Source organism: Myotis yumanensis, unplaced genomic scaffold, assembly GCF_028538775.1.
Source record: "Myotis yumanensis isolate MYYU_CA2020_CCGP unplaced genomic scaffold, mMyoYum1.0.hap1 SCAF_16, whole genome shotgun sequence".
Classification (NCBI taxonomy): Eukaryota; Metazoa; Chordata; class Mammalia; order Chiroptera; family Vespertilionidae; genus Myotis; species Myotis yumanensis.
In genome coordinates this window covers 51,434,822-51,459,291 of record NW_027223767.1, presented here as the reverse complement: position 1 = coordinate 51,459,291, position 24,470 = coordinate 51,434,822, and the positions used below count along the sequence as shown (strand labels likewise).

The window sequence follows — 24,470 nt, the reverse complement described above, 5'->3', positions numbered from 1 at the left end:
TCTGCAGGCATGTGAACAATTTACCATCAGACTTCAGCCAGCAATCACACCAGCGGCAGAAACAGCGCATCGCCACGCCCGCCCTGAGAGAGGCCCTGGTTAAGCTGCTCTGAGCACCTGTAACCCTGTGTACTTTATACGGGCACTTCTTATACTTCAGACAATGGGTGTGAAATGCAGGACATTTTTTCTTCCCTTTAAAAAACACACCACAAAACAAAAACCACACATACACACTCACACACACACACACACACTCACACACACACACACTCACACACATTCACACACACACTTACATTCACACACACACTCACACACACACACACACTCACACACATTCACACACACACTTACATTCACACACACACTCACACACACTTACACATTCACACACACACTCACTCACATTCACACACACACCACACACACACACACACACATACTCACATTCACACACACACTCACACACACACACTCACACACACATTCACACACACACTCACTCACATTCACACACACACCACACACACACTCACACACACACACTCACACACACTCACACACATACATTCACACACACACTCACACACACACACACTCACACACACACACTCACACACATACATTCACACTCACACACACACTCACACACATACTCACATTCACACACACACTCACACACACACACTCACACACACACACTCACACACACTCACACACACATTCACACACACACTCACTCACATTCACACACACACCACACACACACACTCACACACACACACACTCACACACTCACACACATACTCACATTCACACACACACTCACACACACACACACACACTCACACACACACTCACATTCACACACACACACACTCACACACACACTCACTCACACACACTCACACTCACATACTCACAAAGAATAAAAAGAAAGAAAAGATAAAAAGCATGGACCTGGAGCGCCCACAGAATTTGGTTCCCAGGACCAAGCAAGGCCAGGCAGTGAGGTGGCGCGGCACCGTGCGCTTCAGAGCCGGGCTGAGCGGGGAGAGCAGCCCGCTTTCCCGCTGAGCTCGGGACGAGGCCGTGTCCACCGCTCAGGCAGCAGCTGCGGAAGCCAGCGGAGGGGTGGCTGCCACGAGCGGTGTGCCAGGCGCATACTCTATGCTGTTCTGGTTCTTTCAGGGACTTATTTTTTTAAAAGGAAAGCTGGGCTTCTGTTAAAGCTCCATGGTGCTCACGTATCAGACATGGCCAGTATTTCTTTCCAGCCTTAGTTCAATGTCGAAGTGTAAATAAGATGAGGAAAGTGGCCTAAAAGTTAATTCTTAAAATTCAATGGGAAGCACCCCTCTAAATAAAACACTCGGACCCATTTCTAAACTGCCACCCAGGGCAGGCAGAGCGTGCTCGGTACCTGGTTTGCACAGGGCTGGGGCGGCGGCAGGCACCCCGGCTCTCGCGAACGGCATGGCCGGCTCGGCGGGCTGGTCTCCCCATCCGCTGCCGCTGCTGGGCGGCTTGCCCCACGCTGCTGTGCCGTTATCCACCAGGGTGGAGGGGGAGGCAGGCTCTCCCCAGGAGTTCTCAGCCTTGGAGTGAATGTTAGGCATCTCTCCCCAGCCCGAGGAAACTGAAAGCACGCCATGGGGGAGAGAAAAAGAATCAAAGTGAAACAGAGACAGGAAACACGGTAATTTCAATCCAAAACAATGTGAGATAATCTGTCTTAAAGAGAGCTTTTAGAAATGAAAAGGAGACAGTACATCGAATCAGGTTTGTTTAGCTTCTTAAAGTTGCAATTGCCTAACTCCCGATCCTATCCACTTAGAACTCTACGTCCATACTTTCAACAATAAAGATAAATAAAAAATAAAAAACAAAACTGCAAGTCCATTAAACATTAAAGACCATTACATTCACAGTATTTGCCACATAACAGGATTTGAAAGAACCTTTTAAAACAAATGGTTCAGACGTCGCTTGTTTACTTCTGGTAGTCTATGTAACAACCTAAAAGAAATTTGTTACATTATTTTCTTATAAGAAAAGTTTACAAGTTGCAAACCCATACTGAGAGTTATTTTTGCTTATCTTCTGACCAACCATCAGACACAGATCCAGGCAAAAAAATGGGAAGATGGCAGATTCAACAGGCACAGATGAAGCAGGGACTGAGTACACAGACCATCCCCAGGGACCGCCTGGTGGGCTGAGTGAGAGCCCGGCACTTGGCTGACAGACGGGAACGGAGTGGAGGACTGGGGGCCAGGGTGGCTCGGGAGGCACATGGATCGCCAGGGTTTCCCGGGAATCCTTCCTCGTTCCCCTGCTCAGTGCTGTGGCCGAGCATCCTGTTCCACGTCAACCTCACTCTTCCCAAGCAACACAACTTCTGGCCACTGTGCTCCTGCCTGAGCTCACGAGAGACACACTGTGCCTAGGCACGCTTTCAGACAGGGATTCTCAGGTGGAATGAGAATGTTTTAACTACTAACTGAATAGAAGAACAGAAGGCATGACATGCAAGCAGTTAACCACAGATTTTCAATCATTTGGTTGCAACATGGACATTACCATCTCAATTAGAAAACATTAATTCTCTGACTAAAATAGCATGGAATCACTCCCCGTGCCACTCTTTATTCTAATAAAATACAGTAATATAGATTAATGACCAAAGGACATGCAACTATGAGTCATTTTAAATTACAAGCTCTATGCTGAGCAATATATTATGTAAATTATCACCAATAACAGGGAAGTTAGCTCTAATCAATTATTGTCGGCAACTGTCAACTAGAATATTACCTGTAATTACACAGAAAACAATAGTGTATGTATATTTGGAAAAGCAGTTTTACAAATTGAAGGGACAAAATTAAATCAGGAACGTTAACACAGCTGATAAAATGATGTGTGCTGTGGAATAAGATAACTCGGGCTGCTAATGGCCAATCAGTTGTAAGAATACCGATTTATCAGAGGTAATTAAATGAAGAATTCGCCTAAACCTTGTCAGCCTCTACTTCCCTATTTTTGAAAGGCAATCCTACAACTCCAAACGACATGTAAACATTTAAGACAATGGTAATTGTAGTTAGTTAATTTTTGCAAAGAGTTTTTAATTCCTATTAAAGCAGCAGAAATGTCTACAGAGTATTTTTATATAGAAGGCAAATGGTTTGCAAAAGCAGCATGTTTCAAAATCTTAAAAATAAATGGAAAACTAATTGCCTACTAAAAAGTAAAACTCCCAGCATTTCCATCTGAGGTTGATGTCTGGAAAGAACAGAATTTACCTACAGCGCCAAACTAACACCGTCAGAACGTGTGCATCGCCAAGCGTGCCGAAGGCTCTGCAAGAAATGCTAAAAGCAGCAGACTAGATAATCTTGATGCAAAGCAACTATTTTCAGTAGACAGAAAATAACCCTAAATACATGCTGCTAAAATAAATGAATAAATGTAATCTCCACTGCTCAGTGTTGATTGCTGGGGTGACTTGGTACCCTTTTTGTTAATGATTTTATAGAGGTTGTTTAAAGTTGGGCTTAATGAGGTGGGACAAATTACTACTTTATATTTAAATTTTTAGAACATGGATATTAAAATTTAAAAATGGTCCTTCAAATACAGGGTGGGTGAAAGTAGGTGCACAGTTGTTCACATGAAGAGACAATAATTAATAAACAATACAAAGATGAACGGTGCTTGCATCCTCTGCCCCTGTCCTACTGCTCTGGGCAAAACTTTTCTGCACTGAGTCGGAGGTGGTGCCTCCCTTCTCCAACTGGACAAATACAGCGCTGGGATAAAACAGCAGCAACGAGACGCCCCGAGCATGCCACTGTATTCCATCTCAAATCTGCATTTTCACCCTCCTATGAGCACAGAGAAAAGGAGCGCCTAAGACTGACATGAAACAGCACCAGGCAGCCAGGAGGCCGGAGCCAGAGCCGGGAGCCGGTCCCTCTCTCAGGCTATCATCTCAGGCACAACAGCTAAGTCGGTAGATGGCATTCTTTCTCCGGTGAAAGAAAAAAATCAATTCTAGTTTGTTCCACGGATGGGATGCTACTTATATCATTTTATAAGTGTGGCAGGCCGTCCTTTTTGGGAAGATGGTTCAGGAAAAAGTGGCCAATTATAATTAAGGGAAGGAAGGATAAAGGCCTAATTCAATTGCTGAAGCATCTGAGCGTCTGCTACGTGCTCGGCATTGCAGGGACTGAAATATGAATGAGACGGGGTTCTGCTCACACCCAGGGCCTTTAAGTGCCATGTGGGTTTATTATAATGCTTGGTTGGCTACTGGCCTGTGCAGAGACCGAGCAGAATTGGCAGCTGCAGAGCTCTCTCATGTGTGACATCAAGATGGGTACAGAGTGGAGCTGGAAACAGAGGGGTCTGCGCAGTCAGGCGGCAAAGGGCACTGCTTTTCGGACGCCTGGTTTCGGGCCATTTGTTTGACCCTCTGTCTCCTCAGGGGACTCTAGTTGAAGGCTGCCAATAAGGATCTTTTCCAAAAGTGGCACACGCCTCTCACAGAGCTTCTCTGTCTGCCTTACTGTGTCATCCGAAACAAAAAAACTCTTTAGATTGTATTTTAGTGCATTAATACAGGTTTTGAATGTGCTAAGTCTGTCATACTGACACCTGGGGGACCACACTGTATTTTTAACTGTTATCGGTCCATCATTTTGAACTGAGTGTGTGTCCCAGGACTTGCACGGAGGGGAACCTCCCCCTCCTTCTTTAGCCTGGTCCCTGCTCCTGCTCGCACCTACCAAGTCCCCCAAACACAGAAAAGTAGAAACACCCTAATCAAACGCACCCCAAGAAACCCAGGGCCACAAACACAGCCCGCTGAGCACATTCCTCGATGGCAACTACCGCATGTGCTTAAGACAGCGTCTGCTGGTGGGGAGGCAGCGGGACCTATTTCTGAAGCGCAGGGCGAACACAGCCGAGCGCGAACAGCACCCTGCTGACCTCCCACCTGCGGTGACTCTTGTCTGTTTCACACCGAGGATGAGGGAGTGGCGAGCGTGTAGGACATTCCCGGCTTCTTCAGGGAAACGACATACCTGTTTACCCACCGCGGTACGCATAACCCCATTTCTTCCTAGCTTCGGTTTAGGGTGTGGCTGACCTGCCTCTTCCATGATTACTGCGCAGGTCCTCTGCTTTGGTTACACTATCTGTGCCAGCACACGAAGTGGTAAGGCAAATAGAACGTCACTGGGTTAAGTACTCCAACGCAAAGGCTCGTCTCACGCTGCCTGGAGCACAGAACTCCCGTGAGGATCACAGCTGCAGTGCCCGGACGGCCAGCTGACACTCCTGGGACTGAGCAAGGCAGTGAACCGCATGGAAAAGGCCCCGAGCAGGGGCAACGAGCAGTGAGCAGTGGACTCCGGCTTTTCTGATCGGCACAGGCACTAATACTTCACTTCCACCCGCTGCTGCAAGAGGCAACCCCAGGCAAGAGCTCATGCCCTCACTCCACTGTCCCTGCGGTCGCTCAGATCAAGTCCATAATGGCCTCCTATTCGATTCTACTCCACCCCGCAATCCCTTTCACATTAACTACATGTTCTGGTGAAACCTGAGTTCGTCTTCTGGAGACGCTCCCTCAACCTCATTGCTAGACCGAGTCTCTACTACGAGGATTTGTTATTCACCAAAAATGTTCTTAGCATTCAGCGTTCTCCCGTGTCTGCAAGTGGATTTCAAGTGTCCAGAATGTTCCTTCCTAAGGGCACTGGATAATGACCTGCTCAGGCCTTCAGGGCCTGTATTTCAGTGCTGACCACACATCAGAACCCCCGTGGAAATCTGCAGTGACCAGTGAACGGGCTTCCCTCCACACTAAAGCACTAGAAATCTGGGGTGGGCTCCCCAGCCCCCGGCTCCCAGGAGCTTCTACTGGGCGCGGGTGGAGGCTGTACGTACAGAGGACACAGTGGCCAGCTCTCCCGAGAGGACGCGTTCCCTCCGTGCCCCCCCTGCCACCGGCAGTGCTGCCGGGACTCCTCTCCAGACAGAAAGCTGCCCGAGCCCCGCTGTAGGTATCTCTTTGGATGCCACTTAAACACTACGCTAGTTGCAGGGCATCAATACCATTGGCTATAAAAACACGGTCGGAGGACGCATGCCTCTGTGGTGAGAATGAGCGCGTTCTTACTCTTAAAGAACTCCAAGTCCCTTCCATACCTGGGCCGAGCAGCGGCGATCGGGTCAGCGGGGCGCTGGCGGGGTGCGGCGCTGGCATGTCGCCCGCGTTGGCACTGCTGCTGGCGGCAGTGCTGGCGGCCGTGGCGCTGCCCTGGAGGCCTGGGTTGTTTCTGTCCCACATGTTGACAGCTTTGTTGTTGTAGCTGCTCGGGTCTCCCCAAGCTGAGGTACCATCATCAATCTCCATTTTGCGTCGAATGGACGGGGGAGAAGGTTCTTCCCAGCCCGTGGCCTCGTTGCCGTCCTTCTGTCTGACAGGGACGGGGCCCCCGATCCACCCTGTCCCTGTCTGTTTAACAGAAGCGGCTCCTCCCCAGTTACTCATGCTGCTGTCCTGGGGTTTGCTCGCCCAGTTCTGTTGGGGGCCGGGTTTCAAAGACTCTCCCCAGTTTGCCCCTGGATTCGCCTTTGTATTCGTGCCGTTGCCCCAGCCACCGGTCCCAGGCCGGGGAGCATCACTCCAGCCAGGCCCTGACCGGCTACCGTCAGCATCCCACCCAGAGCCAGTTTTCTTCCCATCCCCCAGGTGCCCAAGGACGGAAGACGCGTCGGCCCAGTCCCCGCCTCCTGCACTCCAGGCTGGACTGGGCTTCTGTCCGTCTCCCCAGTTCTGAGACTTGGGCTTGAGAGGCTCACCCCAGGTGGGTGACTTGTCCTCCTGCCTCGCGGTCCCACTCCAGGCGTGGCCACTCTTGGCAGCAGCAGCGTTAGGAACAGCAGCAGAGCTGATGGAGTCCCCCCAAACCCCGGGGCCATTTGGCGCTCTGGCGCTGCTGTCCCCCCAGCCTGTGTTTGCTGGCCCAGCAGCAGGTGGCGAGCTGACCCACCCCGATACTGAAGAGGTATTTGTACTGTTTATGATGGACCCATCGTTCTTCCCCCCTGAGTGTGAAAGCTGAGGAGCCGCACAGCCCCAGGCCTCTGTTCCGTTGTCATTCTTTCGCTCAGACCTCGGGGACTCTTCAAACTCCCAGGCAGTGTTTTGCTTTACAGGAGTCTGTCCCCAGCCAGTATTAGACAGCACTCTTGGGTCAAGATCGTTCCTTGGCAACTGGATGTGCCCTTGGTCTAGAACCCCTTTATCTCGCCTCCGGCCTTCGGCCCCTTCCCTCCCGGCACCTCCTTCACTGTGGCCGCCAGAGCCCTCGCTGCTGCCTTCGCTCGCCGGGGCTCCAGAAGGGGCAGCCTTGGCCCATGAGCTCCCGTGCTCACCGCTAGGCTGCAGGGCAGGGTTCTGGCTGCCGACACCGGGGCTGTCCCACCCTGTTGATGCTTTCCCACTGACATCACCACTGGAATGCTGGTTTGGGGGCTTTCCCCACTCCCCATTCACACCGTTGGCGGTGCTGCGGCTGGGGTGGCCCCACGCTCCTGAATGGATACCCCCCACGCTGTTATTGCCACGGCCCCTCCCCCAGGCAAGGATCCCGGGGCCAGCGGGAGGCCCCGAGTCCCAGGCGGTCCCCCCATTCCCTTCCTTTTGCACAGCACTGCTGGATCCATTCTGTTTAGCACTTAATGCTGAGTTCACAGTGTCTCCATTCCCCTGACTGAACCCAGAATTGCTATTTCCGGTGGCAGGGCTGCCTGGGGACAGTCCCCACACAGAACTGCCGATTCCTTCACCGCCCCCACTGACTTGAGAGACTGACGACCCGTTAGCACCAGGAAGGCCTTGCAGGTGGGGCGGGATGACGGCCCCCATGCCGACGGCCAGGCCCCAGGTGGGCAGCCCGTTGGTCTGCATTGCATTGACAGGGTTTGGCGAGGAGCTCGCGGGGTTAGTGTTGTTTGGTCCATCAGTGTTAAGGTTCTGAGGTTGTGCGCTGAAAGACACATTCTGAGAAGTGGGCGTTGGTGGCTCTGTGCTCTCCGGCGGCAGCAAGCTCCCCCACGCACCCAGCGTGCCCGGCGGGTTCCCGTTCTGGTTGCCCACACTGTGACCTATGGCACTGACTGGACTGCAAATACTGGAAGGGGTGCCTGTGGCCACTGTTCCTTCATGTCCGAGCACAGGCCAGGCAGCTGGGTTGGCGTTCGGGTTAAGGTTGAGGTTCATGCCAGCGTTGGGGCTGGAAGCGCCCCAGCAGTTCTGACTTCTCCCCTCGGCAAGCATGCTGTCCATTTTCCCTTCCCCGGCGCCCAGCGCGCACTGGGCGAGGCCGGAGCTGGAGCCCGCAGCTACGCCCCACACTCTGGCCGCACTGCTGCTGCCGTTGGTGCCCCCTGCGCCCAGGGCACTGGGGTTCGGAGGGCTCTGGACCAGTGCGCCGTTGGTGCTGTTATTGCCATTGGTCTTCTTGGCGTGTCCGGGGAAGCCGCCTGGGGCGCTCCCTGTCGCCATGCTGCTGTTCTCCGAGCTGGCGTGGGGGGCGGAGTCAGCGTCCACAGTGCATTCTGAGGCCGCCTCCGGCTCGGCCCCGGGGATGGAAGGCCACGCCTCCTGATCAGTCCTGTCTATGATCACTTGATCCCAGGGGCAGCTGGCTTCACTCCGGAACGCGGGCTGCGGTGCCCAGGGCGGACTTTCATAATGCTCTGCCAACCCGCCGCGACTGAGATCTGCAGAGGATGAAACAAATCCCAAGTTAGATTTTCCTCCCATTTGTCAACGAATCAACTGTCAGCTAGTCTTTGGGGGAAGCTCATTATTTCAAGTTCTCAGTTCCGAATGACAAATGCTAAAAATATGACTTAAAGAAAAAAGCTGTTTGTCTTCTTAATCGCTCCCACTTAAAGACGAGTTCGTGCTGCTACAATCGTATCAGTTCCTACCACTGCACCGTCCTCTCCTTCCTCTGGAGAAGGCGCCCCGTGCCCGCATGCACACAGGCATCTCAGAGAGCATTTGTATGAAAGGAAGCTGCTTCGCTTAAGTCTAGCAACTTGGAAAGGCGTGTCACTCGGCAACACCAGAGCCAGCTCGGGGAGACGTGGGCATCAGCAAGGGCTCCTGCGTCTGGGTACACTCTGTTGTTTTTCGGGAGACTCTAGGGTTACAGTATCTCCAGAGGCGAGGCAGCTCATTTAGTAGAAAAGGATTGTAAGTGCCTGGCCAGTGTGGCTCAGTGGTTGAGCACTGACCTATGAACCAGGAGGTCACGGTTAAATTCTCGGTCAGGGCACATGCCTGGGTTGTGGGCTTCATCCCCAGTGGGGGGCATGCAGGAGGCAGCCGATCCATGATTCTCCCTCATCACTGATATCTCTCTCTCTCTCTCCTTCTCCCTTCCTCTCTGGAGCCCTATCTCACATCATACACAGAAACAAACTCCAGATGGACTAAAGACCGAATTAGGAAAAGCAAAACTTTTAAAGTTTAATGAGGCCATCTCCGTGGCCTTGGACACTCCGTGTGTCTCCTACGGGAGACATAAAGATCCAACATAACATCAGAACACGGGGTGACAGGCAACACCACGTAAAGGAAGCTGGAAGCAAGCCGCAGACAGGAAGGAGGGAGCAGACGGAAGATGACAACCAGAACAAAGAACCAAACCAAAAGCAAGGCCAAGAGTCCAGCGAAAGTGGGAAACGGACAGGAAACCCATAGGAAACAACCACCAGCGCCATCGCTGCGAGAGACGCACTTTAACCAGAGGCGACGCCGCACCGCGCTTACGCGGCCACTGCCACACGGACCCGAGTGAGGATCGCGGTGCCTTCTGGGGGACAGGAACGGGGTTGAGGGCGCTACCTGTGACATCTCTGAAACAGAGATCCGAACGAAATAGGGCAAAATATTAGGCCAAATCTGTATTGTGAGTGTAATTTTATTTACTGTGTACTTTCTTCTATTTTAAAAACATTAAAAAAAATTGAAAACGCTTAAATATGATACCAAATGAGGTAACAGACAGAATCCCAAACGGTACCCAAGGTGAGTGCCCAATGCTCCGAGGTGGTGGGAATGTAATTCAAAGCGCACATCTTTATTGTTAGAAAAACGTGACGACTTGACAAGAACGAAGAGATTTGTGTGATTATAAAACCCTGATCCCTGCATGAAGAGCCTAATTTTTGAAGGTGAGTTTCTTAAGGACATGGATGGTATCTTTTTAGTTTTATATCCATAATGCTTGCCACATATCAGGAACCAATAAATGTGTCCTGGGCAAACAAAAGAATAAATATGTAGAACCGAATCGGAGTTCTAGCTGAAGCAACCACAGTGAGCGACCTGGCCATTTCTCAGCTCTAAAAAGATGATGAGGAACTAACGGTCCAATCCCGAAGGCTCTTGGCTCTAAACTTATGATTCCTAGAGCCTCCCTATACTGCACATTACCATGAGAATCAACACAAACACCAAGCAACCTTTCTGGCATACTGAATCTCAACCACACTATTCAAGCAAATGTATTTTTTATTGCGGTAAAATATACAAAATATAAACTTTCCATTTTAACCATTTTTGAGTGACTCCAAGTACATTCATATTGTGCAACTATTGCCACTATCCATCACCCTAAACTGAAACTCTCCACCCATTAAACACTAACCCCCCCCCCCCCCCCCCCCCCCGCCCACGCTGGTCCCCACCACTCTCGGTCCTTTCTCCAGGCTCTGACTACTCCAGGGCCCTTCTACAAATGGAATCCCACAATATCTGTCCTTTTGTGACTGGCTGATTTCACTTAGCATGATGCTGTCAAGGTTCATCATGTTCTAGCATGTGTCAGAATTCCCTTCCTTTTCAATGCCGACTAACATGCCATTGGATGCCTAGACCACGGTGGTTTACTTCTTCACCTACCCGTGGACCATCGGGCGGTTTCCACACGCTGGCTATCGTGGCTAATGCTGCATAACCTGAGTACAGGCACATCGGCTCCAGTCCCTCTTTCAGTTCTTTTGGGTCCATACCCGGAAGTGGAGGTACCGGGTCACACGGCAGTCCTATGTGTAAGCTCCTGATGAACCGCACCATTTTACTTTATTTTTAAAATTATTATTATTTTTTGTTAATCCTCACCCGAGGATATTTTTCCATTGATTTTAAAAAAATAATAGTTTAGCCTGACTGGTTTGGCTCAGTGGATAGAGCGTCGGCCTGCAGATTGAAAGGTCCCAGGTTTGATTCCAGTCGGGGGCATGTACCTTGGTTGCGGGCACATCCCCAATAGGAGGTGTGCAGGAGGCAGCTGATCGATGTTTCTCTCTCATCGATGTTTCTAACTCTCTCTCTCCCTTCCTCTCTGTGAAAAATCAATAAAATATATTTAAAAAAAATAGTTTAAACATAAAATGTATTTATTTAAAAGCTGGAAAGATCTTAAAAACCAGAAAGCCAAAGTTGTGATTTTAATGCAGTATTTATGGTTCTCAAATATAGACTCCATTTGATTTGCAAATACCACTCACCACTGTCTGCTTAGTACAGTGGCCAAAACAAAGCCAACCACAGGAGGCAAGCAGCAGGACCTACCTCCCAACATCGGACAGAGTTGATTCCCATTTTAAAACTTCTTGAGACGGAAAAATGATAAAGTGACAAAGTGAAAGGAGGAAAAACGAAAGCCAGGCGTGGTGCCTACGAGGACCACGCACGCCCGTGTCTCCGCGGCGTGGACCGTCCTCTGACAGGCCTGGTTCATCTGTGAGCTCAGCAGGTCTCAGTTCCGAGCCAGAGTCCACATCCATGAGACTCAGACCACAGCACACACGGCGAACGACCTGGACCTCTCACATTACGTCTCCTTACAGGTGGCAGACAGGGTCCGAGAGGGAGGCCTGGACAAGGGGTGATGACTAATAACCAGCAGGACTGAACTAAAGCTGGCATTTTCAGAGTAAAATTCTTACTTCTTAAAGAATTTTAAAAAACAGCCTTAAAAGAAAAAAGTAATGAAGTTTGTGTATAATACTGTCCTTTCCTCTGCTGTTTAAAATGGTTCACATGTTCTAAAAATAGGTGTCTATAAAAATCTAAGTAACATAACTGCCTTAAGTGATTAAATTAAAAAGGATTACATGATAGCATCGTTTAAAGAGAAAAGCTTTTTTTTTTTACTTCCAAATTCTAAAATGTTAATGACATAAAGATCAATTTTTTCAAGGAAAAGTATTTAACAAAGAGCTTCCAAAAGCTACAGTAAGCAAAACCTTAATTAGGTATCGGATTAATCAGATAGGGAGCGTGCACAAGATTCACTCAGAAGTGTGCAGAATGCTTAATTAGTCGTAACACTGACAAATAGGACATAATTCATTCTTTATCACCACAGCCTTCCAACGGAAATGACAAAATAATAAACTATATATTATAAAACATAATTCCGAAGGCTTCCTTCCATAGCTGTGAACACGTTTACTAAGGCGTAGTGGTAACAGATTCCTTGCCACTTGGTTTCCTGTTTGCAGCTTTTGAGAACCCCAAACACCTTACCCTCGACAGCATTTACTGTGTAAAAATCTCAGGGAGGCCCTAGCCGGTTTGGCTCAGTGGGGAGAGCACTGGCCTGCGGACTGAAGAGTCCCAGGTTCAATTCCGGTCAAGGGCACATACCTTGGCTGTAGACTCAATCCCCGGCCCTGGTCAGGTCGCGTGTGGGAGGCAGCCAATCGACGCGTCTCTCTCACATTAATGTTTTCATTTCTCTATCTCTCCCCTCCCTTCCACTCTCTCTAAAAAAAGAGTCCATGGGAAAATATCCTCGGGTGAGGATTAACAACAGCAACAACCAAGTCTCAGGGAGATCTGAATTCAGAATTCCGTTACTGGACAGAATCCGGGACACCTGATCCAGTCTCCCTAGCGAAGATCCAGGCAATGCTGACCCAAGTACCGGCTTGGAGCAAAAGGTTTACGGAAACAATGGGAGCGTCCGAGAGAATGAGCTCACTGCCTGGGTCTTACTTCAAACGAGCAGTAAAGGGAGTTTGCTGCCTCCAGGTTGACAGCCTGTCAGATGCCGATGAACGTGGGGGCACAACAAGCCGCATCCTCCTTTGGGAGAGCGGCCAGCACCGAGGACGCGGAGGAGGCCGGCGGGAAGGCCCTGCCGCCGCCCTGGGCCAGCAGCTGCCTGAGACGCCATCTTATCAGTGTGACCGGCACGGGAGCCTGGGCTCCGGGCTGCTCTCTGGATGGCACGTCACAGGCTGACGTGGGACACGCTCTGCTCGTGTGCGTTCGTCTCTCCTCCTGACACACCTGTAGCAGAAATACCTGCAGAAAGGGGCCTCCACCCCCGAGACGCTACCTTGCAAGCCAGCTGCTTGTTCGCCTGCATCTGGGATCACCTGGGCTGACTCCACCATGTCGGCTGTGCACAGCGACAGCCTCATCCTGTCGCGCTGCCAGGAAAGTCCCCGGCACTTGCGGGTGCCCTCGGCGGCCAGCGGGCAGGGTTGGCAGCCCTTCCTCTCCGGGAGGCCCCGCTCCACCCCTGCAGCGGGGGGGGGGGGGGCGCCCACGGCGGGGATTGGAAAGCTTTGATTATCTAATTGCAGCTGACACTAAACCCATCTCCCCTCCTCTTTCAATTCTCTCAATTGTCACAACATTTTTATTCAGGCCCCAGTCACAGGAGCGCCGCTGCCGGTTTGCTTGTTTGTTGAAAGTCAGCCAAGAGAATAACGGCGCCCCGCCTGCCGGCTGCGCAGATAAACCGCCGCTCGCTCTCGCTGCCTTTGTTTCCACTCCCGCTTCTTTCTCACTCTTCCTCCCCCCAAACATTTGGCATACCAACACTCGCTCCAATATCCCAAACGAGCGCCATATGCAAATTGGCAAGTGTCCAACTTCTTAATTACTTTCTTCCTCCATCTAAAACCCATCTAGGTGGCAAACACAGCCGCGCAGCCACCAAAGCCTGTTTATACCCGTACAAAGCAGCCCCCGAAACAATCCATTGTTCCGCCTTTAGCACAATAGAAAGGAGGTTCTTAAACCCTGATGAAAGCTCTCAAGTGCAGGGAGCCGGGGTTCTGCTTCAGACACAGTCTGAAGAGAAAACAACAGGATAAAATGACACTCTTATCCCATGTACAGGCTAACACTGACCTTACAGCAGCGGTTCTCAACCTGTGGGTCGCGACCCCTTTGGCGGTCGAACGACCCTTTCACAGGGGTCGCTTAAGACCATCCTGCATATCAGATATTTACATGACGATTCATAACAGTAGCAACATTACAGTCATGAAGTAGCAACGAAAATAATTTTATGGTTGGGTCACAACATGAGGAACTGTATTTAAAGGGCCAGAAGGTGGAGAACCACTGCCTTACGGGGAAAAGCATCTGCCAACTCAGCACATGAATAGAAGACCCCCATTTGCCTGCATGGCTTTACTAGAGGCCACGCTTTACGTCAGGACAAATGGTTGTCATTTAAAGGGAGAGCCTGGAACCGGGGCTGCAGGAACCCTGGCCTCCATGCCTGGCGACACGTGACTGTGTGTCTGGATCCCGCCGGTCGGAGAAAGGACGCAGGTCCTCCCGGGCTCCCGCTGCCCAGCTCAGCCCTCTGCCCCACTAGCTCTGCCTCTACCCTGAGCTGGGCTGGCCAGCTGGTTGCCTCCTGGCTCTTAGCAGTTGAGGCTGGGACTCCAGTTCGGATGGCCGCCGGGGGTGGCACCTCATGGAAATCGCAGGCCCTTGGGCAGGACTCTGGAGCAGCCGGGGAGAAAGGCCTAGAAACGCCTGCGAGGACCGCAGGGGAACCGAGGGAGCCCTGAGAACGTGGGGGCACTGCCCTCCGCTGACAAACCAGACAAGCTCTTTGTGGGAAGGACTTAGAGATGAGCGGTCGTGAGGGGCTCAGGCCTGTCATTTCCTGTGTAGGAGGCTCAGACACGTGCGTGAGAGGACGCCTTGGCCAGCCAGCACTACCGGTTACACAGCACAGAGTGCGAACTTACATGCTGCCGACTGAGCAGTGAGGACACTTCGGGGTCCTTGGGGCGGGGAGACAACGATGTGAAGGGACAGAAGGGCGGGCGGTCACCGTGTGCACGCGCTGGGGAGACGCGCCGACCGGGCATGTGTGAGACCGTGAGGAAGAGGCCCGGTGCGAGGGGAAAGCAGCGCGGGAGCACAGGCAGCGCCGGCCAGACAGGCTGCGCAGGAGGAGCCCAGAGACCCCTCCGGCAGAGGGACCTTGAGCCAATGCAAGGGGGCGAGTTCAAAGGTTTGTCTGGCTCTGACCCCAGAGGCTGCTGGGAACGATGAAATTGGTATAAAACCAAGACTTTTGTTTGTGAACCGAAAATTAATCATTTATTTTATTAATATCATGTAGATTAATGGCATTTTCTGAGATGTTTAGACATAAAATGATCTAGTCATTATATACTAGTATGTGTGTGTATCTATATACATATACATATATTTATATAATAAACTAGGAATAACTTTCTAGAAATATACTTACAGAGACAAATGTTTTATTAAAAAACATTTTCATAAAAAAAATTTTACTGAAAAAATTTCTTATTTTATTCTTATTTGAGTAGATACCAGCAAAATTTTGCACCAACAGCAGTTGATGAAAACACTGATGCAATACTGGCATCGAATCATATAACAACGAGACAAGCCCAGGAAAAAGCAGGCTGGGACATTTCTTTTTCTGTTTTTAAAAAATGCGGCACCCTATTTTGGTGTGACTATGACTGCACAGCTTCTGTCTCTGTGAGGCTGTCCCGAGGACCGTATTCCAGTGCAGAAAGTAACCATATGCTTTTGAAAAAGTATGTTTTTATTGATTTGAGAGAGAGAGGAAGGGAGAGGGAGAGAAATACCCAACAGCTGCCTCCTTCGTGCCCCCTGCTGGGGATCAAGCCCCCAACGTGGGCATGTGCCCTGATCGGGAATTGAACCAGTGACCTTTCAGCGCACATGAGGACGCTCAACCAACTGAGCCACACCACCAGGAGTGACCATCTGTCTGATTACCAACTGCTTGCAGTGAAGTAGGGGAATTATATTCTTGTTAAATGAGTATGTTTGACAATTTCTTTTCTCTCTTGACCTACATCCCCTTGACCAGGAATTTAGCAAGGAGAGTCAAGATTATTTGAAGAGACATAGCAAAGCTGTCTAAAAATATTTGTTCCGAATATACCACAAAGTCTCGGTTTTGAGAAATACACTATAAATACTTTTGTGTCATGTTGCAATTATTCCCCATATTAAGTCAGTGTATGAAAGAGAAACATATTAATATGATCTGTGACATGTTTCTTTTAAATTCCAATCTAATACGAGAAGCCTCCTTGCTTCTCCAGTTACAGACCTGAATTTCACTGCCATCAGCAAGCCTGGTTCCCACGCCAGGACCCTGCCAACTGTTAAAGCGGAGAGACTTAAGGGCACCACAGAAATGTGGCGGTTCCCACAGGTACTCTGCTCTCTCCCAAAACCTTCGCTACAACTCCAGGAAAGCATTTTTAAATCTAAATTCCTGAGGTCAAGAAGTCGGGAACAGGCGACAGAGGAGATGTCACCTCTGGAAGCAGGAAAGCGAGGGGGCAAGCGGCAGTTCTCCCGGAGCCAAGAGCAGCTGGAGGGGGCTGCAGGCAGAGACGCCAGCAGAAGCAGGTGGGTCAGAACCCGAGACACTGCACGCCAAGCTGCCGGCAGGTTTGGCTTTAAGGTTAGACGCTACAGTTAGAACCATCCACTTCCCATTCAATGCCATCACCTCCCTGCAAAGAACGTGTGCGGCCCTGCGCCCTCCTAATGACCCAGCGAGGGCCTTGCTGCGAAGTCTCCCGCAGGGCTCTGCCCACTGCCGACGGTCACTGGCCTGCTGACAGACCTTTGCTTTCTGTGAGCAACAAAGTCACTAATGCCTCTGAAAACATGAGAAATAACTCATATGAATAAGTAGGGGGAAGCAGAATTAAACTTCAAAATCCAACTGAAATGAATTCTACCTATCTTCTACTTATTATCTATCAATTAGCTATCTACCTATTATCTACCTATCTATCTATCTATCTATCTATCTATCTATCTATCTATCTATGTATCTATCATCTAGCTAGCTCTATCATATGTATATACTGACTATGGACCCAAAGGTGTCCATTTCTATTCCTGGGCCGCCGAGTGGGAAGCAGCACACGAGCCCCAGATGAGAAGCCACCCTCCGTGGCTCACCTGGCTGGAGCTTGCTGGGCTGCGGCTGCGCTCCGGCTCCAGGGAGGGGAGGAGGGCTCACCCCGGCAGGCCCAGCGCCCTGGGTGGGGCTCGCACTGGTCAGAGCCCCCGTGGGCAGTGGTTGGCCCCTCTTCAATAGCTGCTTCTGCTCCTGCTGGCGGAAGCGCGGAGGCACCTCACGAGGCAGGTAGCGGGACACAGCTGGCTGCTGGCCGCCGGCAGGTGCGCGCTTGCCATTGCTGCTGCTGGAGAGAGTGCTGGTGGAAGTACTGGTCCCGGTACCGGCAGGCTGGGGCTGGCTGGAACAGGTCTTGGTAGGTTCTGGCACTGTATGGACAAAATGAAAAGACCCCAACACTTTAGTAACACCTCCTAAACCCAACCCAAACCGAAGAAAACAAAACAAAACAAAAAAACAAAACAACTGAGAGATGACAATGAGGCGCTTTGGGAAGAGAACTGGCCTGAAGTCAGGCTCCGGGATGAGAGCCAGTTTCCTATAAAGTAATCGCCATCTGGGCTGTGGCTCCTGAACCAGTTTCCTCATCTGGGAGATGAGTGCTTAGTCGGAGAGCAGTTCTCATGTGCCCTTGACTGGAATTGAACCCAGGACCTTTCAGTCCGCAGGCTGACGCTCTATCCACTGAGCCAAATCGGCCAGGGTCCTCTAGTGATTTTATAAGCACCCAAGTTTCTGTACTTAAACTCATTTCTGCTTAAAGTAGCTGGAGTGGTTTCTATACTCATTGGCTGAACTGTAGTGAGGAACACAGGGGTTTTTGTTAGCAACTAGTCCATTTAAATCTTTCATCCACCAGACCTCAGGGTATGTGGTACGAGCTAGGTATTCCACTGTGTTTTCCTCCTAATGGCGTTAACAATACTGGGACACCCCTCACTTAGAATGTCAGAGGCCACCACCGTTAGCCTCATGTATGCTGACAGGAAGGCCTGCAATGGGTTAGAGCAGTGGTTCTCAACCTTCTGGCAGTTCTTCATGTTGTGACGCAACCATAAAATTATTTTCGTTGCTACTTCATAACTGTAATGTTGCTACTGTTATGAATCGTAATGTAAATATCTGATATGCAGGATGGTCTTAGGCGACCCCTGTGAAAGGGTCGTTTGATTGCCAAAGGGGTCGTGACCCACAGGTTGAGAATTGCTGGGTTAGAGGGACACTCTAAAAGTAGCTGTTTATTGGTGAACTAGAGGCCCGGTGCACAAAAATTTGTGCACTCAGGGAGGGGGGTCCCTCAGCCTGGCCTATGACCTCTTGCAGTCTGGGACCCCTCGGAGGATGTCCACCTGCTGGCTTAGGCCCGCTCCCTGGGGGATCGGGCCCAAGCTGGCAGTCAGACATCCCTCTGGCAGCCCGGCAGCCCTCGGGGGATGTCCACTTGCCAGCGGGGAGCAGACCTAAGCTGCAGCCAGACATCCTTAGTGCTGCTGAGGAGGCGGGAGAGGCTCCCACCACCACCACTGTACTGGCAGCCGTCAGCCTGGCTTGTGGTTGAGCAGAGCTCCCCCTGTGGGAGCGCACTGACCACCAGGGGGCAGCTCCTGCATTGAGTGTCATAGTGACCAGTCTTTCCCAGTTGTTCTGCTGTTAGGGTCAGTTTGCATATTACCCTTTTATTATATAGGATAGAGGCCTGGTGCATGGGTGGGGGTGGGGGACGGCTGGTTTGCCCTGGATCAGGGTGGGGGTCCCGCTGGGGTGCCTGGCCAGCCTGGGTGAGGGGCTGATGGCTGTTTGCAGGCTGGTCACACCCCCTTCAGGGTGGGGGTCCCCACTGGGGTGCCTGGCCAGCCTGGGTGAGGGGCTGATGGCTATTTGCAGGCTGGTCAAGCTCCCCCCCATTGGGGACCCTCACCCCATGGAGGTTTGGCCAGCTTGGGTGAGGGGCTGATGGCTGTTTTCAGGCTGGCCACACCCCCTTTAGGGTGGGGGGGGTCCCCACTGGGGTGCCTGGCCAGTCTGGGTGAGGGGCTGAGAGCCGTTTTCAGGCTGGCCAAGCCCCCCGGTGACAGAAGCTCCCAGCCTCTCCTTTTTTTTCTTTTTTCTTTTTTTATTCTGGGATTTATTTACCTTCTATAATTGAAACTTTGTAGCCTTGAGAGGAGCTCAGAGCCGGCCAGGGCAGGCGGGAGGGAAGCTTGGTTTCCTCTATCGCCAGGGGCAACTCACTCCTGCTCACTCCAGCTCTGTGGCTACGGCCGGCTGAAAGCAGGTATCTGTGGTTTATTTATCTCCTATAATTGAAACTTTGTTGCTTTGAGTGGAGCTTAGAGCCGCCGCAGCAGGCGGGAAGCTTGGCTTCCTCCATCATTGGGGCAATCAAGCCTCCTGCTTGCTCCAGCTCCGTGGCTGCTGGCCGCCATCTTGGTTGGGTTAATTTGCATATAGTCACTCTGATTGGCTGGTGGGCGTGGCTTAAGGCATAGTGAAGGTACAGTCAATTTGCATGTTTGTCTTTTATTAGTGTAGATGTTAACCTAGAGGGACATTTTGGCCCACACATCTTCACGTCTTATTTCTGAAATTTGGATGCATCTTACAATCGGTACATAAATTTAATATAGTTTCCTCATTCACCTTCAAACTCTATCAACAGAACATTACTAAATCAATGGTATGTCCTATAATTGATGGCATCTTAGAACTTAAGAAGTTTTGTATGTAAAGCATGGAATTTCTCTTATGCAGATACAACACAAGACAATGAAAGAAAAAATGTTTAAAAATCTTGCATTAATTTCATCCATTTCAGAATATATACTCAAAGATACGGAGTTTCTTAAAATTGTAAATTTACATGTAATCAGACATATATGACTGACTGAGAATGTGACTATCAGAGAGAACTGCTCTCCTGCTAAAGCTGCCAGGGATCCCGAGGCATATCCCCACCCCTCCACTGTCTCCCGCAACCTGCCGCAATGCTGGACGGAGAAATCCCCTTAGAATGAGACGCAGGCAGGACAACTATGAGCGACAAGCATCTGCCGTGCTTATCGGCAGTCCCAGAGGGTACAGCAGTGGCCTTCTGTTTGTTCTGTCGACAGCTTCTGGCTGATCTGTCACCATGGCAACTTTTGGAGCACAACTCAAAATGAGCAGGAACTCATTCACAACTAACTACATTAACTTAGTGTCTGTTGCTAATGGGAAATGCTGTTTAGAGACATTTCCTATCTACTGTATTACAGTTACTTCTCCAAAAGGTATTACAACGTGCCGACCATCACATGAGCAATGTTTCTGAACAACAGCCACTGATTGAGAAGATTAAAATAGAAAAATCTGGTAACAGCCTATGTTAAAGCCACGTGGCCAATAGAGCATTAGTGTGGGCTTTTCCATGACCTTTCAGTCTGTGACGTCACCTGGGATGCCCGAGATGAGAGCACAGGGACAGTCACGAGGGGAAGTCCGCTGAGCGACAGCTGCAGTCCCCCCGCCGCAGGGTCCTGAACCGACAATCTCTGCAATCAGCAAACCCAGCTCTCAAGAAACAAGGACGCTGACGGGGAATTAAGCACCCAGGGCTTGTCCTCTCGGGACGCATGCACCGCCCCTGCAGAAGGATCGTGTGTTCCTTAAGAAAATGTGAACAGCAACAATCCTGGGATGCTTTCCCCCCAAAAGTGTGGACTCCAACCACCTGCCAGGAGAGGGAACCGAGTTTGCCAACTCCAACACTGAGGAGAGAAGGCTGGGGATGGGGGGAAAGCAGCCACATGCACATGGACTCTGACAGCCCTCGTCCTGCTCTTAGGAAAAGGCGCCTTCCCCTGCCCAGGCTGTCCCAGCCCCCCAGCCTCTGACACCGCTCCCGCTGTGCAGGCTGCAGTGGTCTTGGCCTGAAATGTCCCCTCCAGCCAGCCGGCCTTGGCCAGTGCTGTTCCCTGTGTGGGGAGCCGCAGCCCTCCCTTCTCCCAGGCCACTACGCTCTCCTCATCCCTCAGACCCTCAAGCATCACTCAGGATGCCTGCCCACATGCGGCCTTGCTCAGGCCCCCTCCTCCACAGCAGCATCTCGGTCAGTGACGACGCCCGGCGCTGTGACAGGCGCTGTGGCCATTCCCGTCAGTCGCTAGGTTCCATAAGAGTGGGGAGCACGTCTCTTTTCCTGCATCTCCCCCCCAGCTCGAGCAGCACAGGGCCGGGCAAACAGCGGGTGTTCCGCAGGCACCTGCTCATGAAACGATTAGCCCAGTCTCTTCCATCTACCAACCTGACCTTCCTGTCATCCGGCCCCGCGGCTTAGGCATCTGGGTCTGAGCTGGGCTCCACGCACCAGGGCTCTCTCCCACCGTCACTCCCATTCAGCCTGGCGCTCAGCAGCCTAAGATGTAGCCTCATGCTGTCCCTCGCCCACTGGGAGCTCTCCTGGCCCCCCTGGTCTAAAAGATCAACTCTCAAGTCCTCAAGGGGCTCTAAGGGCTCCAGGCGCTGGCCCCCCTGCCCTCGCCTCTCTAGTTCAGCCTCTCCTTCCGGTAGGACAGGCGGTCTGAGTGCTCAATTCCAGTGGCCTCGCGGGCAGGCAGGCCTGGACAAGTGTCCTCTGGCCTGTTCCCACAGGAGGACAGCCCCAGCAGGCACTGTCTCAGTCCTCACAGCCATCGCCTCCTACGATTCACCAGAGGAAACGAGCGCACACCCAGAGATCGCCCACGGCCAGGCGGTGGCACCGCAAACAGTGATGTATCCAGACAGCGGGCTACTGCTCAGTGACAGAAGCAATGACTTACTCACACACAACAGGGATGGCTTTCCAGAGTGCCAGCGCTGAAGGAAGCCCAGGCCCTGTTGTGTGACACTGTCTATGCGACAGTCTAGGAAAGAAGCTTCCATGGTGCAGGGAAGATCAGGGTTGGCACACCTATGGGGGGAGGGGCCTTCACCCTGGGGGGGGGGGGGGGGAGGGAGAGCCTGCACACCGATGGGGAAGGGAGGGGTGTGCACAGGATGGGGGCAGGGGAGGGGTGTGCGGAAACTTCCAGGGCTTATGGGCATTGTCTTGATTGCTAGGATGTTTCACAGGTGTGCACAGGCCAAAATGTATAAATTGTTCTCTTTAAGTTCAATGTTCAGTTTACTGCAAGCATGTCAAACTCACAGCCCACAAAGAATATTTTTGAGGCTGTGCAAAAATACAATATAACGGTATGTAAAAAACATTTCAATAAAAATTTTGTGACTTAATTTTTACAATATCCTGTTATACATAATTATTAATAACGAACTACAACGTTCGCTAATGACTGATTACTATAATCGTGTTGCATTCCTTTCCCTTATGCGTCTTATGCACCTTACGCGCAGGTGCACCATTTCTCTCCACTGATACCAGCAGTGAATATTTCAGCAGCCGGTGGCCACGTCATTAGTTCTGGACTGAACTGTTTGGCTTGCACAACAGGAAATATTTCGCTTTCGGAGAACAAGAAAAATAGGTTTATTTGCGTTACATTTATTTGTGCAGTTATTCAGTGTCTGGTAAGTGAATGTTCAAGAAAAAATATTCATTTTTATTAAAATGTTCTATTATTTTATGTTAATGATGACTCATTTATTTCAGCCCTTTGTATTCAGCATGTCTCTATTGAAATAAACCTACGTTTCTAAGAAAATTGACGCTTTTGTTTTTTTTGTGGCCCACATAAAGTTAAACCTTGTTTATTTGGCCCGTGTTAGCCTTTGAGTTTGACATGCTTGGTTTACTGTATGTCAATTATAACTCAATAAGCTATTAAAAAGAAAGCAGGTATTCTGATCCATTTTTTCTCAGAAAGGTCAGCTTCCTTTAGAGCAGCGGTTCTCAACCCGTGGGTCACGACCCCTTTGGGGGTCGGACGACCCTTTCACAGGGGTCGCCTAAGATCATCGGAAAACACATATATAATTACACATTGTTTTTGTGATTAATCACTATGCTTTAATTATGTTCAATTTGTAACAGTGAAATTGGGGTCACCACAACATGAGGAACTGTATTAAAGGGTCGCAGCATTAGGAAGGTTGAGAACCACTGCTTTAGAGCCATAAACTATAACTTTCTCTAACTTGGAAACTGCCTTTATGTGAACAAAAAATAATGTTACAAACGAGGAGGCTCGAGTGGCGCTTCCAATTTGCTCATCGTGAGCAAACCACAGGGACGCCTGGTCACTGTGAGCATCACGTGCTCCACCAATACCCACTAAGACAGTGATGAGCAAATTCCGGACTTGGAGAATAAAAAGAAATCTTACATATTCATAAGCAAAGAGGGAACACATAAAAAGCATCTCTCTTTTTGTTATAAATAGCTGGCAAAGACAAATTAGAAGCTTTAGAAGAGTTCAGTATCCCTTAGTTGTTCTTAAATGGAAGCAATTGATCAGTTTAATCCTGTTTGGTGGAAATTAAACCAAAGGAAAATTATAAAGCAATGCTTAGAAAGCTGACATGACATTCTTTAGGCGTTTAGGTTAAACAAATGCCATGAGATGCAGATGTAAACCCAGTGATAAAGGAAGAATTTCGTGGTGAATAATGTAAAGCAGATTCGGAGGTTGGAGTCTTTGTTTTTAACCATCAATTAAAGAAAAAGTCATCTTCATCATAAAAAGTTTGGTACTGCCATAAAATTGCCGCCCCCCGCAAATAAAATAAACTTACCTTTGGTTTTTTGATCAGCAGCCTGAAAAAAAAAATCAGAAACTCTTTAGGAATAACGTGTAGGATGTACACATCTATGAAAGTTTATAAACAGACTTTAATACTGAGAATTTTAAAAAACAGTATTTTCCCAGTTCATTTATTAAAAGTTATTACTGGGAAAAATGTCTAGTTGTTGACTATATGCCAATATTGGTTGAAAGGCAACCACATCTGTCTGGGAGCTCATTGGAGCTCTGCGTTTTAATACAATCTATAGGCATACAGTTTAAACTATAAGCTGTATCAAACTAGGCAAAAACAAAATGAATGGCATCACTTGGTATATTAAATGCCATAAATTCAAGCATGACTCAGGACTTTTAATTTTTAATGTTTACTAATAGGGTTTGTAAAAGAACATTTACCAAAGCTGCAAAAATTGTTTCTAACTTTTCTAAT

General features: G+C 50.0%; 1 protein-coding gene across 3 annotated transcripts in view; it reads right to left on the bottom strand.

Annotated features, from left to right (window-relative positions):
• The window catches only part of TNRC6C (trinucleotide repeat containing adaptor 6C), a 71,949-nt gene that overhangs the window by 20,764 nt on the left and 26,715 nt on the right, over positions 1–24,470 (bottom strand). For all 3 annotated transcript variants that reach the window (XM_070393421.1, XM_070393422.1, XM_070393423.1), the window contains 4 exons: positions 24,030–24,051; positions 17,360–17,686; positions 6,229–8,811; positions 1,427–1,642 (listed from right to left, as the gene is read on the bottom strand). In XM_070393421.1, coding sequence (XP_070249522.1) covers positions 1,427–1,642; positions 6,229–8,811; positions 17,360–17,686; positions 24,030–24,051 — 3,148 coding nt within the window. The remainder of the gene's footprint in view (positions 1–1,426; positions 1,643–6,228; positions 8,812–17,359; positions 17,687–24,029; positions 24,052–24,470) is intronic.